Raw genomic sequence first — 12,336 nt, 5'->3', positions numbered from 1 at the left:
GCAAGTAGCAAAACTTACAAACAGTCCTAAGCCAGCACGGAAATCAGTTTCATCATCTAAGATTGAGAAACGGCAGTATACTTGCATTGGTTGTGCGTGTCGAATTTCAGTTTAGCGCTGGTGCGGTTCGTTGGCTTCTTCCGTTCCGCGGGAAGGTTTGAACTGAGGACTTGAGAGTGAGTTTCGCTGGAAGATGGCGGTCCCGAAGCTGAGCACGATGGCAGCGTGTGGTCACCGGAGACGTCCGGGAGAGACGTGCACGAGGTGCTCGTGAGAAAATCGGGAGAACCCCCACGTGAATGATTCAGGGCCGTCGGGAGCACACACAGGAGAATCCTGGTGTTCCTTTTTTATGACAGATAGGCTGACACACCTCCTTGCGGTGGAATGGCCAATGACATTGATGCAAAGTTGGCGGGCAAGCTCTTTCTTTGTTTGGTCTCTTAGATGAATTTGCATACTTTACGACTATCAGATCGGATTTCGAGATGGAGTGCTTTCTTCACAATATCATTGAACACATAGAAAACTGCATTTGTCAGCTATGTGACATCTCTCAGTGAATAGCTCGAGTCCGGAGCTTTAAAACGAGATCAAACTCGATAGATCAGAAAGGCATATACAAGAAGTTATGGTTTACAGACAAAATTCCCTTATTACAACTAACACTAGCACAAATACACTCATTTAAACACTAGAAAACATGCATACGCTTCAAAATACAGGATGGGTATATGTTGGCATAGTTGCATTTTACATATACAGTCAAAAATGTATGTTTGTGTGTTTGTGTGTGTGTTTTTGTGTGTGCCTGTGTGTGTGGGTGTTGGAATGTGGATCTGGTCAGTCTCTGGGGGGGGGTGCTCCTTTTGAAGTCACCAAAGTGAGGAAGTTGGAGTTTTCTGTTTACCGTCACGGGTCCACAAAGGTGTCAAGTGGGCTCATCTTATGCAGACTGGTCGGAGCCGATTTAGTGATTAACGAACACAGTTCCATCAGGTTAAAAGCGTTCTGAAAACTCCAAAGTTTATTGATTATCCTGATACATGTGCATATGCTACAATTTCCTGTTCTACTTTTATCTGCCTGTTGGTTGGACCACATGACCACATGGTTTTACTAAGCAGTTTTGTTAATATATATGGAGATAAATTCCAAGTCTTCTGAAGCCATATGATAGATTTGAGAAACAGACTAAAATTTAAGCTGTTACTCACTGATAATCTTCATGTCCACCAAAGATCTCCAATGGACTACATAAGACATACGGATTATAAAAATGGTGCGTTGGTGGCATTTGAATTAATGCCAAACTTAAATCGTTCTCAAGCGTCTCATGACCAAATATCACTGACATCAAACCTGACATCACAAGCCTTTTGTGTTCCTATAGGAAGAAATACAGTCATAGAAGTTTGGTACAACATGAGAAAAAAAAAAAAAAAGAATATGGGTGAACTGTTTCTATATGGGAAAACATGTAACCTATGCAATACCAGAGCTTCATGCTCTTCTGAAGTAGTATAACTCTTTAGGCCCTGAGCAGCTCTCTGACTCTTTTGCTCTCTCTATCATCAATAATGGAATAAGGTGGCATGTGGAGCAGGTTCTGGACCTTCAGAACAAACAGGGAGCAGAATGGATTCAACCCTCAGGACGGGCTCATCAGCACAGTCAACAATGCCCGAATGATTGGGTTCAGAGCGGCAGCTCCAGCCCTCGGCTTCTACTATGCCAAAAGTTCTCCAATCATCTCTAAACTTTTCCTTTCCAATTTCAAAAGTGTGAATCAGATCAGACCCTATTACAGAGGATAAGCCTGTACCTACAGAGCCGGATCATTCGACAGCGAGAGGACAGGCACTCCAGAATGAGACGGCTAATGGTGACACGGGCCTTCAACTGTGGTTATAGGACACCTTTTCTCTGCATCTGATAGAAATACCAACCTAATCACAACAAAGACGGTCTTGCTGATGCTATGCATGAGTATGGGATATCAGAGAATAGAGGAAGAGAGAAAAAATAATGAAAGGTAGAGACAGGGAGAGGTGTAATAGGAAATGGCCAGCATTGGGTCATTCAGGAATTATAAGAGAAGGAGAAGAAAGATCAAACTGGACAGGCGATCTGAGGCAAAACCTGCATATAAGACCTGTTTATATGGAAGACTGGGGGCAGAATGTGGTACGGCCTGTTAGCCACAAAGGTGAATGTTAACATTCACTCAATGACGACTGTAACTATGAGGTGCTGCAGTTACCATGAAATACACTTGATCATTACAAATAAAACAATACGAATATTATTAAAGGGATAGTTCACCCAAAAATGAAAATGATCTCATGATTTACTCACCCTCAAGCCATCCTAGGTGTATATGACTTTCTTCTTTCAGACGAACACAATGAGAGATGTATTTAAAAATATCCTTAGTACTCCAAGAAAGAAAAATATATCCATATTTTAAACTTTATAAATTTAAATAACTAGCTTCCGGCGGATGACCTTACGCAGAATGCGCAAGTCGATTTGCGGTGGAAGAGTATCCTTTGACCTGACACGCAACATAATGACGAACGCGCAGGCGCAAAGGATAGAGCAAAACAAATTACCGATTTAAGGATTATAAATCCAAAACTATAATTTTTATAGAGAAATTTAGGAGGATTTTGATATAAGAGAAGAGGAGCTTCAGTTTGTTGCACAACCCTATTTGTTTGAACCGTGAGAGGCATCTAAGCTTACAATACTCCTACATACTGCATCATACATCGCGTCATTTGCGCATTCTGCGTATGGTTGTCTGCCGGAAGCTAGTTATTTGAATTTATAAAGTTTTGAATATGGATATTTTTCTTACAAAAATGCATAGCTTCACTTTTGTGTGAACTAACCCTTTAAAATAAAGATAGAAAATACAGAGAAATATGAATGGGTAGCTGACAAAGTACTTTTGACATTTTTTGAAAAGTTTATATTTTTTTCAGTGTGACATGCTATATTCCATATGAAAGTATTTTAAACAGTATTTTGCAAATTTTATTTGTTAATTAAAATATAATTGTGCTTGCAGCTTTTATGACATCACTTTGATTGGAAGACCACATGGATTATTTGTACTTTTCCATATTCATCACACAAAACACAAAGTATGACCATTTAAAATTAAAATGCAAGAATGTGACTAAAAATGTTACAGGATCTGAGACGTACATTTTCCTTACATATTAATATAAAATGTAAAGTCGGCGTAAAATCAAAATTGATGCTATGTATTTAAACGCTTTTAGTTTTACTGTGCATTTATATAACACCATTCAAAAGTTTGGGGTTGGTAAAATCGGTAAGATTTCTGGTAAGGCTGCATTTAATCAATTAAAATAGAGTGAAAATGGTAATATTGCAATATTATTACAATTTAAAATATATTAAGCAGTGTTGGGGAAAGTTACTTTTAAAAGTTACTCCCTAAAAAAAGTAACTAATTGCATTACCTCATTTCTTTTTTATGAAAAGAAATGTGTTACATTACTTTTGCATTACTTTTCTCACCTGGGCTGGGCTTGCTTGTTTGTTTTTTAATAACGACAAAAAAAGTTATATTTTTGGCAAATGTTAAGGCCCTTTCACAGCAAAAGTGAAATTAATAAGTCTCAGGCTGAAGGAAATGCATATTTACGTCTGTACAGTAGAGGGCGCAGCTCAAAAAAACCTTTCAGCTGTGTCGCCATTCTGGATTAAAGAAGACAGGATACAGGAGAAGGAAGTTCAACACTCTTATTTCTAAATCTAAAGTCATTTTTAGATCACTGAATTAGATCACTGAAGGTCAACAGCAAAGACATTGGTTAATAAAGTGAGATTAAATACATAAAGTATATTTGTGTAATTTAATATAGTTAATTATTACAGGTTTACATAAAATTCTGAGTTTGCATTTCACTGTTTTTATTAATTTTGAGGAATACTGAATGTTTTGTGCAAAAGAGATGAGTAAATGTATGCTCACATTTAGGTCCAATCCCAATTCTATTTTATACCCCTTCCCCTTCCCCTTCCCCTTACCCCTACGCCTACCCCTTCCCCTACAACCAAATGAGAATTGGGACACCCCTACCCCATCACGTGAACGCGCGAAACAAAGGGGAAGGGGAGGGGTAAGGGGTAGAATTGGGATTGGGCCTTAGTCTAGAACTACAATAACCATCAATGTTCACAATGGAAATGCGTCACATTACAGTAGTAAAATAAGTCACAACTTCCATTTCATGCTGGCTTCAACTTAAAAATTAATGCTGATTAAAAAAAAAAAAAAAAATCTATGGACATGTGCACTGGAGTGTTTAGGGCTTTGTGCTGGAGTGTGTGTTACCTTCAGTTGCTCTGCTTCCATTCTCTCTGCTTTCAGCCTCCTGATTTCCCCCTGTAAACCCTTCACATTCTCCTGAAGGTGACTGCATGAAGAAGGACAAACATTACAGCCTAATCCCATTTCACACAAGTGCACCCTCTCTCCATATGTTTGCATGCACATTCCCTGCTACTTGGACCTAAAATCCATGTTTGTACACACTCCAAGCTGAGAGGAGCGGAAACAGCTTTGGACAGGGTGAGCGGGGCTTACTCTCTCTCGGCTGTCAGGTGGATGATCTTCCTGCTCTGGTCTTTGATCTTGAGTGCCAGTTTCTCATTAGTGTGCCTGGAGTGGAGCAGGGGCAGAGATAATGGGCTGCAGTGAGGAAGCTGCGAGCTGCTGTCACAATGAACCATGATGCTGAATGATAATGATACAGCCATTATAACACAGCCTCTCTGGATGCAAAAGTTCTGATGCGCCACAGACACTTTCTATACTCCATAAATTTATATACTGGTTCCAGCAGAAACCATACATGTAACATGTGATACAATCTGTGACATGTAATGCAGTAAGAAGCCACATTTGATGTTACGTAGAGGAAAACACACAGCTAGGTCATTATTGCAAAATGAACACCAAAAGGGTGATCAGGTAGGTATGATGGGGTTTATTTTGCAATAATGACTGTCTGACTGCACAATATACCGTTAATACACGGCTCCTTACAAGACACATAATGTACAAAACATAAATATAAAAAATAGACATGAAATAATGAACTGAGTTTTTTATATATATATATATATATATATATATATATATATATTTTTTTTTTTTTTTTTTTTATTAGGTAGATAGCAATAACAACACTGCCTGGGATGATCAATTGTACATTTTAGTGGACATTATGCAAAAAACAGTAATCGACCAATCAGAACAGCTGTGTGTTTAGCCTTTTCGACTTTCAAAAAAGTACTGTGGTAACATTAGATGGTAATATCATGATACTGAATGATTGCATGTCTTACTTTTGCTCCTTCACCCATTGGTTCACATTGGTCACGACTAGTTCACTTTCCCTGTGAAGTCGAGAGCTGTCACTCCGTGCGTCTCCTAAGCACTGCCGCAAAACATCCACCTCACACACGGCTGCGTTATATTTCTGATCAGCAGTGTCCATCTGTGAGTGCAAAGCCTCAACCTGCATGTGAAGAGATGAATTAACACAAAAACAAAGCAGAATATTAGAAATGGTGTTAGGATATAGTGTCTGACCTGAGATACTTTAGCACTGTAGTTCTCTCTGAGAGCGGCCATCTCCATCTTTAGCAGCAGCACTTCCTCCTCTCTGGCCTGCAGGGCTGTCATGTGCTGCTGTGCCCACTGCTGTGAGCGTGAGAGCTGGGTGTGCAGCTCCGCCAGTCGACCCTCACATGCCCTGGCCTGAAGGGACAGACGGAGAGAGAAATTGGACCTAGTTAAAGGTAAAGTGTGTAATTCTGATGTTAAAATTAGGCATTTATTTGTTGACTTTCCCAAACAGCATAGCTGTGTTAGTTTCAAAACACTGCCTTTTTTGTTCTAGTTTTTTTTTTTTAAAATAAATGAATACTTATATTCATCAAGGATGCATTAAATTGATCAAAAGTGACAATCAAAACATTCACAATGTTACAAAAGAATTCTATTTTAAATAAATGCTGTTCTTTTGAACTTTCTATTCATCAAAGAATCCTGAAAAAACTGTATCATGATTTCCACAAGAATAATAAGCAGCACAATTGTTTTCAACATTGATAATAATAAGAAATGTGTTTTGAGCTGAAAATCAGCATATTAGAATGATTTCTGAAGGATCATGTGACACTGAAGATGAGTAATAATGCTGAAAATTCAGCTTTGCATCACAGGAATAAATTATATTTTAAAATATATTCAGATACAAGGCAGTTATTCTTAAATTGCAATAATATTTCACAATATTACATTTTTTTATCAAATAAACATCATATATATATATATATATATAAGCAATAAGGTACGAGAGGCTGTGCTTTATTGTGAATTAGTCACGGCTGTAGGGCATTGTTGTGCAACCCCTTCAGCCATGACTTATTCATGATACAGCACTAGCCTCGAGTACCTTATTGCTTTTATAAAACGGTTACCACACAATACAACTATTTAAGCCAGAAATATGTATCAATGCAACTTTCATTAAGTAAACTTTCACTAATAGCCTTTCACCGGAAAAAAATAGTCCCTGACCGTGAACAGCAACAGAAGTTACATTATTACGCCATTAGATGGCGGCAAAGACTGTCTTTATGAGTGTGTCAGTCAGTAGTGAAGACTTTTATATTGAAAAGACTGAATTGTTGTGAACAGGGAACAAGACGCAACTGACAAATGCTTTGACTAGCGCTGTCAGTCACGGGAAAACCCCTTAACTGTTAAAAGGACACGATAATACATCAGACATTTAAAAAGATTTTTTTATTATGAACATAGGACTGACCTGAAGGAAAATGCTAAATCTGAATGCAGGACAGGTAATAAACTCGCTCCATCGATCTCTTTCTCACTGCATTATGTAGAACTAGAATAGTATTGTAAGCTTCAATGAACAATATCAATTGAGAACAAACAGTTTACGTTGCTAAGGGTGTTGTGCAATGATACGCAGAACCGTTGGGTGAAGCGGTCATAGCCGTGTTTTATCGTGAATTAAACACCGCTATTGACCAATCAGAATCAAGCACAGGAACTATATATATATATATATATATATATATATATATATATATTAGTAATAATAATTAAATATGTCATGTTTTTACCCTTTTCATTATATGTTAAATGCAGCCTGTGAGATTTCATTTAAAAACATAAAAAAAAAATCATAATTATTCCAAACTTTTCACCAGTTGTGTATGCACTCACACACACATACACACGTTGGGTTTTCATGTTTTATGTGGACTCGATAGACATAATGATTTTTATACTGTACAAACTGTATATTCTATCCCCCAACCTTAAATCTACCCATCACAGAAAACTTTCTGCATTTTTACATTTTCAAAAAAACATAACTTACTATGATTTATAAGCTGTTTTCCTTATGGGGGCCAAAAAATGTCTCTATAAGGACAAGGATTTCAGATATTACCATCTTTGTGGAGACATTGTGTCCCCATAACGTAGCGCACACACACACACGTTTGGGGTATATAATATGCTGATAATATTCCTCTGCAGGCAAAGGATACAATATATAAGCGTTGATAATCTTCAGCTGCTAAAAACTCTATCCCTGAACAAATCATTATTACACTCATATGATGTGGCAAATCTATAGCAGCTCACACAATTTTACCTCATATGAGATCTCAGGTTTTCAGCATATGAGAATTCAGCTTAAATTAAAAGGCAGACTAGTTTCATTGCCAGTAACGCTGTCAGCGTGCAAGAAGGTGGAGCGCAGTGACCTTTACCCAGAGCGCACACACTGCAGAGGAGAGCCAATAAAAGCCGGTAAAGAAAAGGAGAAAGACAATTAAAATGCTGTGTGCGTGTGTGTGTGTGTGTAAGCGGGCTATGATGTAGTCACCTGTGCAGCTTTATATCCAACTCTAATCCCTCTGTGATCCCACACACACACTCAAATGAGATTCTCGACTCATCAGTTTCTTCAATTCACACCTGATTTATAGACGGGGGCTGAAGTATATTTGCAAACACACACACACACACACACACCCCTCACTGTAATCATAGCACTTCTACCAACACATACACTATATGAATACACAACCTTATGCAACCATAATTATGTGCCAGGCAGACAAACACACACACAGAAATGATAGCCGCCTTTATTCTCGCGTCTGTCTCCCCCCGCTTCCCCGCATGCTGCGTTCCACACGACTGGCGGGAATCATTACTGGCCTTCCTCTGATACGGCTGCAGCACCAACAGCAATTATTTTTAAAAGCCAGAGCTGAAAACAGACAACCGATGCACAACACACGCATAATCATTATTTCTGCAGTCCGACCGGTGGCGCAGTGTGTGTATGTTTGTGTGTGCATGTATACATTAGGGCCTGGACAGTGTGGAGACACTTTATTTTTTATTTTTCAGTTTTATTGTTATCCTGCCGAGTTTGCTGACCACAAAATGACGAGGAACCAATTAGAGTTACCCTACAACATGACAGCACTTACAGAATGAGAGCGAGTGGTTTAAATTACTACACTGGCCCTACTGTCTGAAGGAGCACTGCAGTTCTGCACATATTTCAGGTACTTCAGGACGAGGTGTCACGGAGGGGTTTGCCAAAGTCAGAGAACTCCCTACTTACAAACATCATTGCATTCTTATCAACCGATCAGATTTTAGGATTAGGTTTGGGTTTGTGGCTTTAATAACTTTATTATTAGCCAACCATTTCCCTCTGAATTTAAGAGGTACTTAAAGGGTTAGTTCACCCCAAAATGAAAATTCTGTCATCATTTATTCACGCTCAAGGTGTTTCAATCTCAAAAGACTTTGGTTCATTTTCGAAACCCAAATTAAGACCTGAGAGGTTTCTCTACCACTTTTGAAAGTCCAGTAACCAAAGGCAAGTTCCAAACGGCGTTATTGCACCTTTGTAGGAGCATTCCAAACGAAAGTGAACAACTGAATCCCTTCACGAAGGGCCCTTCCACAGGTCTGTTAGCGAAGGGAACAGTCGATGGTCACTTCAAGGAAGTAATTTAATCATTTATAGTCATGTTCTGCTCTTCGGAGTGAGTAGCTCATTGGGATGCTCACTTCCGATTGGAATTTGCCACAAAACTTAGAAGATCCAAAAAGGTCATAAAGGCATTGTAAAAAGAATCCATATGAAACTAGTGGTTTAATCCAAATCTTGCGAAGAGATATGATTGCTTTATATGATGAACAGATTTAATTTTTTTTGATTGACACAAATAAACAGGTCAGATCACACACTCAATAAATAAATAAATAAATGCTTTGCTGGATTTAGTTAAAAAGGCAGTGTCAAGTGGTTCCATGCAACTATATTGAGTAATTTGTACAAATAACAATTTATTTGTATGAACAAAAGAAATTCAAGTGATGTTGACAAAATAACTTTGACTAAATACAAATCATTTGAATTTGTCACTGTTACATAATGTTTGTATGTGCAATTTACTTAATAAAGTTATGTTGAATTTTTAAAACTTTATTCTGTAAGGTGAATACATTTGTTGACTTTACCTTATTTGCTATACGAAATGCACTTAAAAAAAATAACTCTTTGAACAAACTCAACTGAATTGAGAGCAGGAATTCCATCCTTCACATCCTAAACATATAGGCGTCACTCCTCTGCATAACCACAAAATTCAAAAACATTACAGAAACTCCTCTAAATGTCCATCTTTCCCCTTTCTAAAAAAACATAAAATAACACTTTAACCCCTAAATTTACTCTCCTAATGCAGTCCCTTGCAAAGCATGCTGGGAACTACGGATCCACTGCCCAGTTAGTTATGTCAACATTAATTTGTTCGTTTCACTCAGCAACGTTAAACTGACTGAACACTTAAGTAAAGCTGACAATACTCATTTTTAGTAGAAACAACTTAAATTACGGGAGTTTTTAAGTAATGTGAATGAGGATGGTTTGAGTGAACAACAGTGAAAGTTCATTTGTGAAACATGCGTGGTGTGCGAGGACTAATGAGGCTTGTTCTGGCATGTGACACACACACAAACGTCCATGTTTCCATATGCAATGCGCTCTATGAATGTGTGTTTATCTGTGGATAAAAGTCTTAATTAAATCTGTTCATCATATAAAGCAATCGTGATTCTTCTGAAATCTTGTATTCGACTCATGGATTATTTTATGTCTTTATGAACGTTTGAAGCTTAAAAGTTTCAGTTGTGCAGGCCTTCAATGGAGGAACAGAAATCTCTTCATTTGTGTTTAGAAGATGAAAATGATTAAAGTCTTATGGGTTTGGAATGACATGAGTAAATAATGACAGAATGTTCAGTTTTGGGTGAACTATTCCTTTAATGTCATAGGGCCCTATCATACAACGGGCGCAATGCGGCGCCAGTTGCGACGCAAGTGTTTTTTGACTCCCGATGCAGTTATCTTTTTCACGTCCTTAGTCACGTTGTTTAAATAGCAAATGCATTTACGCCCATTTGTGTGCCCATAGGCGTGCTGGTCTGAAAACGAGGTGTGTTCAGGTGCATTGTTGGCGTATTGCTATTCTGAGGCAACTGAAAACGACAGCGTCATTGATCAACTGAAACCTGGTCTAAAGTCAATGATGTAGTTTTTTTTTGTTATTTAAAGAGCGCGTTAGTAATATGTGCCTATAGGCACGCATACACTCTGCTTATTACACACAGGGATGCACAGCAGCACACAAACATGCTAAATATTAAAAATAAAAGCATTACAATGAAAAAGATTATATTGTGCATAAAGATAAAAATGCTTTGGTGGAATCCGGCTTGTCTGCTGGCATGCTTTAACCTCGCACACGAGCAGATCCCTTTCGTAGCTACAGAAGTGATCAGTTTTTCCGCTTGCAAATTCCGCCATGTAAATAGCGAATCTGCCATGGCATGATTGGTTTATTGCACGTTATGCCCAAATAACACCCATGACTCATTAAGAGACTAGGTACAACCCTTTTAGACCCTTTTGCCTGGAGTGCCGACCATTTTTCCAGTAGTTATACTAGCAAAAGTGGATTTACAAATCAAAAATGTGTTAAGTGTTAAGGAAATTACCATCTTTAACCATAAAATTACCATTTTTTATATATTTATATCTACTTATCTATTTATTTTATATCTATTTGTATTCTATACTTATACTTAGTATTACTATACTTATATAAAAAAAAAAAATCCATTTTATCTAAAATGTTTCAATTTTAATTCTGCTAATTAAAATGCATTTAATTTTACATTTAATGAAATGAATGAATGAAAAGTTCATATTAGTATGGGGAATGGAAAATGCAAATGACATTAATTCATTTTAGTTTTCATACCCATATGTGCAACATTTGGTGCAAAATGACAATGTCAGTTGAAATGCAGTAGTACGCTGCCACTTTACATATTACAGTGGCATTTTGCATATTCCATTTCTAATGGAATCAAGACTATACATATACATCTACTGTACAAAGCTGCAAAAAACATCAGTAAGTAAACGAGTGGCTGATGTTCATGTAGCTAAGAAAGTATAGCTATGCCGAGATAATGGCTTCGATTTTCAGGGACTAATGAAAAAAAATGTGTACAATGTTGAATGCAATGTAAATGGCTTTGGATAAAAACATTTGCTAAGTATGGAAGTAGTTTCTGCCACTAAATAAAAAAATAAAAAAGGTGGTAATTGTGACTTTTTATCTCACAATTCTAACTTTTTTCTCGCAATTGTGAGGTTGCATCTCACAATTCTGACTTTTTTTCTCAGAATTGCGAGATATAAACAATTGCGTCTTATAAAGTCAGAATTGTGAGAAATAAACTTTGACTTTATAACTCAAAATTTTGACTTTATAACTTGCATTTCTGACTTTATTTCTCTCAATTCTGTCAGAATTGTGAGATAAAAAGTCACAATTACCTTTTTTATTTTTTATTTCATGGTGGAAACAAGCTTCCATAGCTAAATGCATAATGTAACACGTAATTGTTTTTAAAATATAGACTGAATAATGTATCTCAATATGGCAGACAGGCTGCGCTCTGCATCAGTCTCACCTCCTCCTGAGAGCACCTGCTCTCACTGTGCGCTCTCTGTAGATCTGCACTCATCTGTCTGACTCGCTCCTCCTGAGCCGCCCTCTCCTCTGTCAACTGGATCAGGCGCTGCTGCAGACGGGCCTGCTCACTCCTCTGAGCCGCCACCTCTCGACTGTACTCGGCCAGCTAGA

The 12,336-nt window shown here is 37.7% G+C and overlaps 1 protein-coding gene across 1 annotated transcript in view; it reads right to left on the bottom strand.

The window, feature by feature from the left end:
* Nucleotides 1–12,336, bottom strand: part of LOC125264079 (polyamine-modulated factor 1-binding protein 1-like) — a 72,951-nt gene that overhangs the window by 8,008 nt on the left and 52,607 nt on the right. Inside the window, exons 17-21 of the mRNA XM_048183324.1 lie at nucleotides 12,164–12,331; nucleotides 5,639–5,806; nucleotides 5,392–5,564; nucleotides 4,628–4,702; nucleotides 4,376–4,457 (exon numbers count right to left, since the gene is read on the bottom strand). Of these exons, the coding sequence (XP_048039281.1) occupies nucleotides 4,376–4,457; nucleotides 4,628–4,702; nucleotides 5,392–5,564; nucleotides 5,639–5,806; nucleotides 12,164–12,331 (666 nt within the window). The remainder of the gene's footprint in view (nucleotides 1–4,375; nucleotides 4,458–4,627; nucleotides 4,703–5,391; nucleotides 5,565–5,638; nucleotides 5,807–12,163; nucleotides 12,332–12,336) is intronic.

Source organism: Megalobrama amblycephala, linkage group LG3 (assembly GCF_018812025.1).
Source record: "Megalobrama amblycephala isolate DHTTF-2021 linkage group LG3, ASM1881202v1, whole genome shotgun sequence".
Classification (NCBI taxonomy): Eukaryota; Metazoa; Chordata; class Actinopteri; order Cypriniformes; family Xenocyprididae; genus Megalobrama; species Megalobrama amblycephala.
This window is presented reverse-complemented; position numbering and strand designations above follow the sequence as displayed.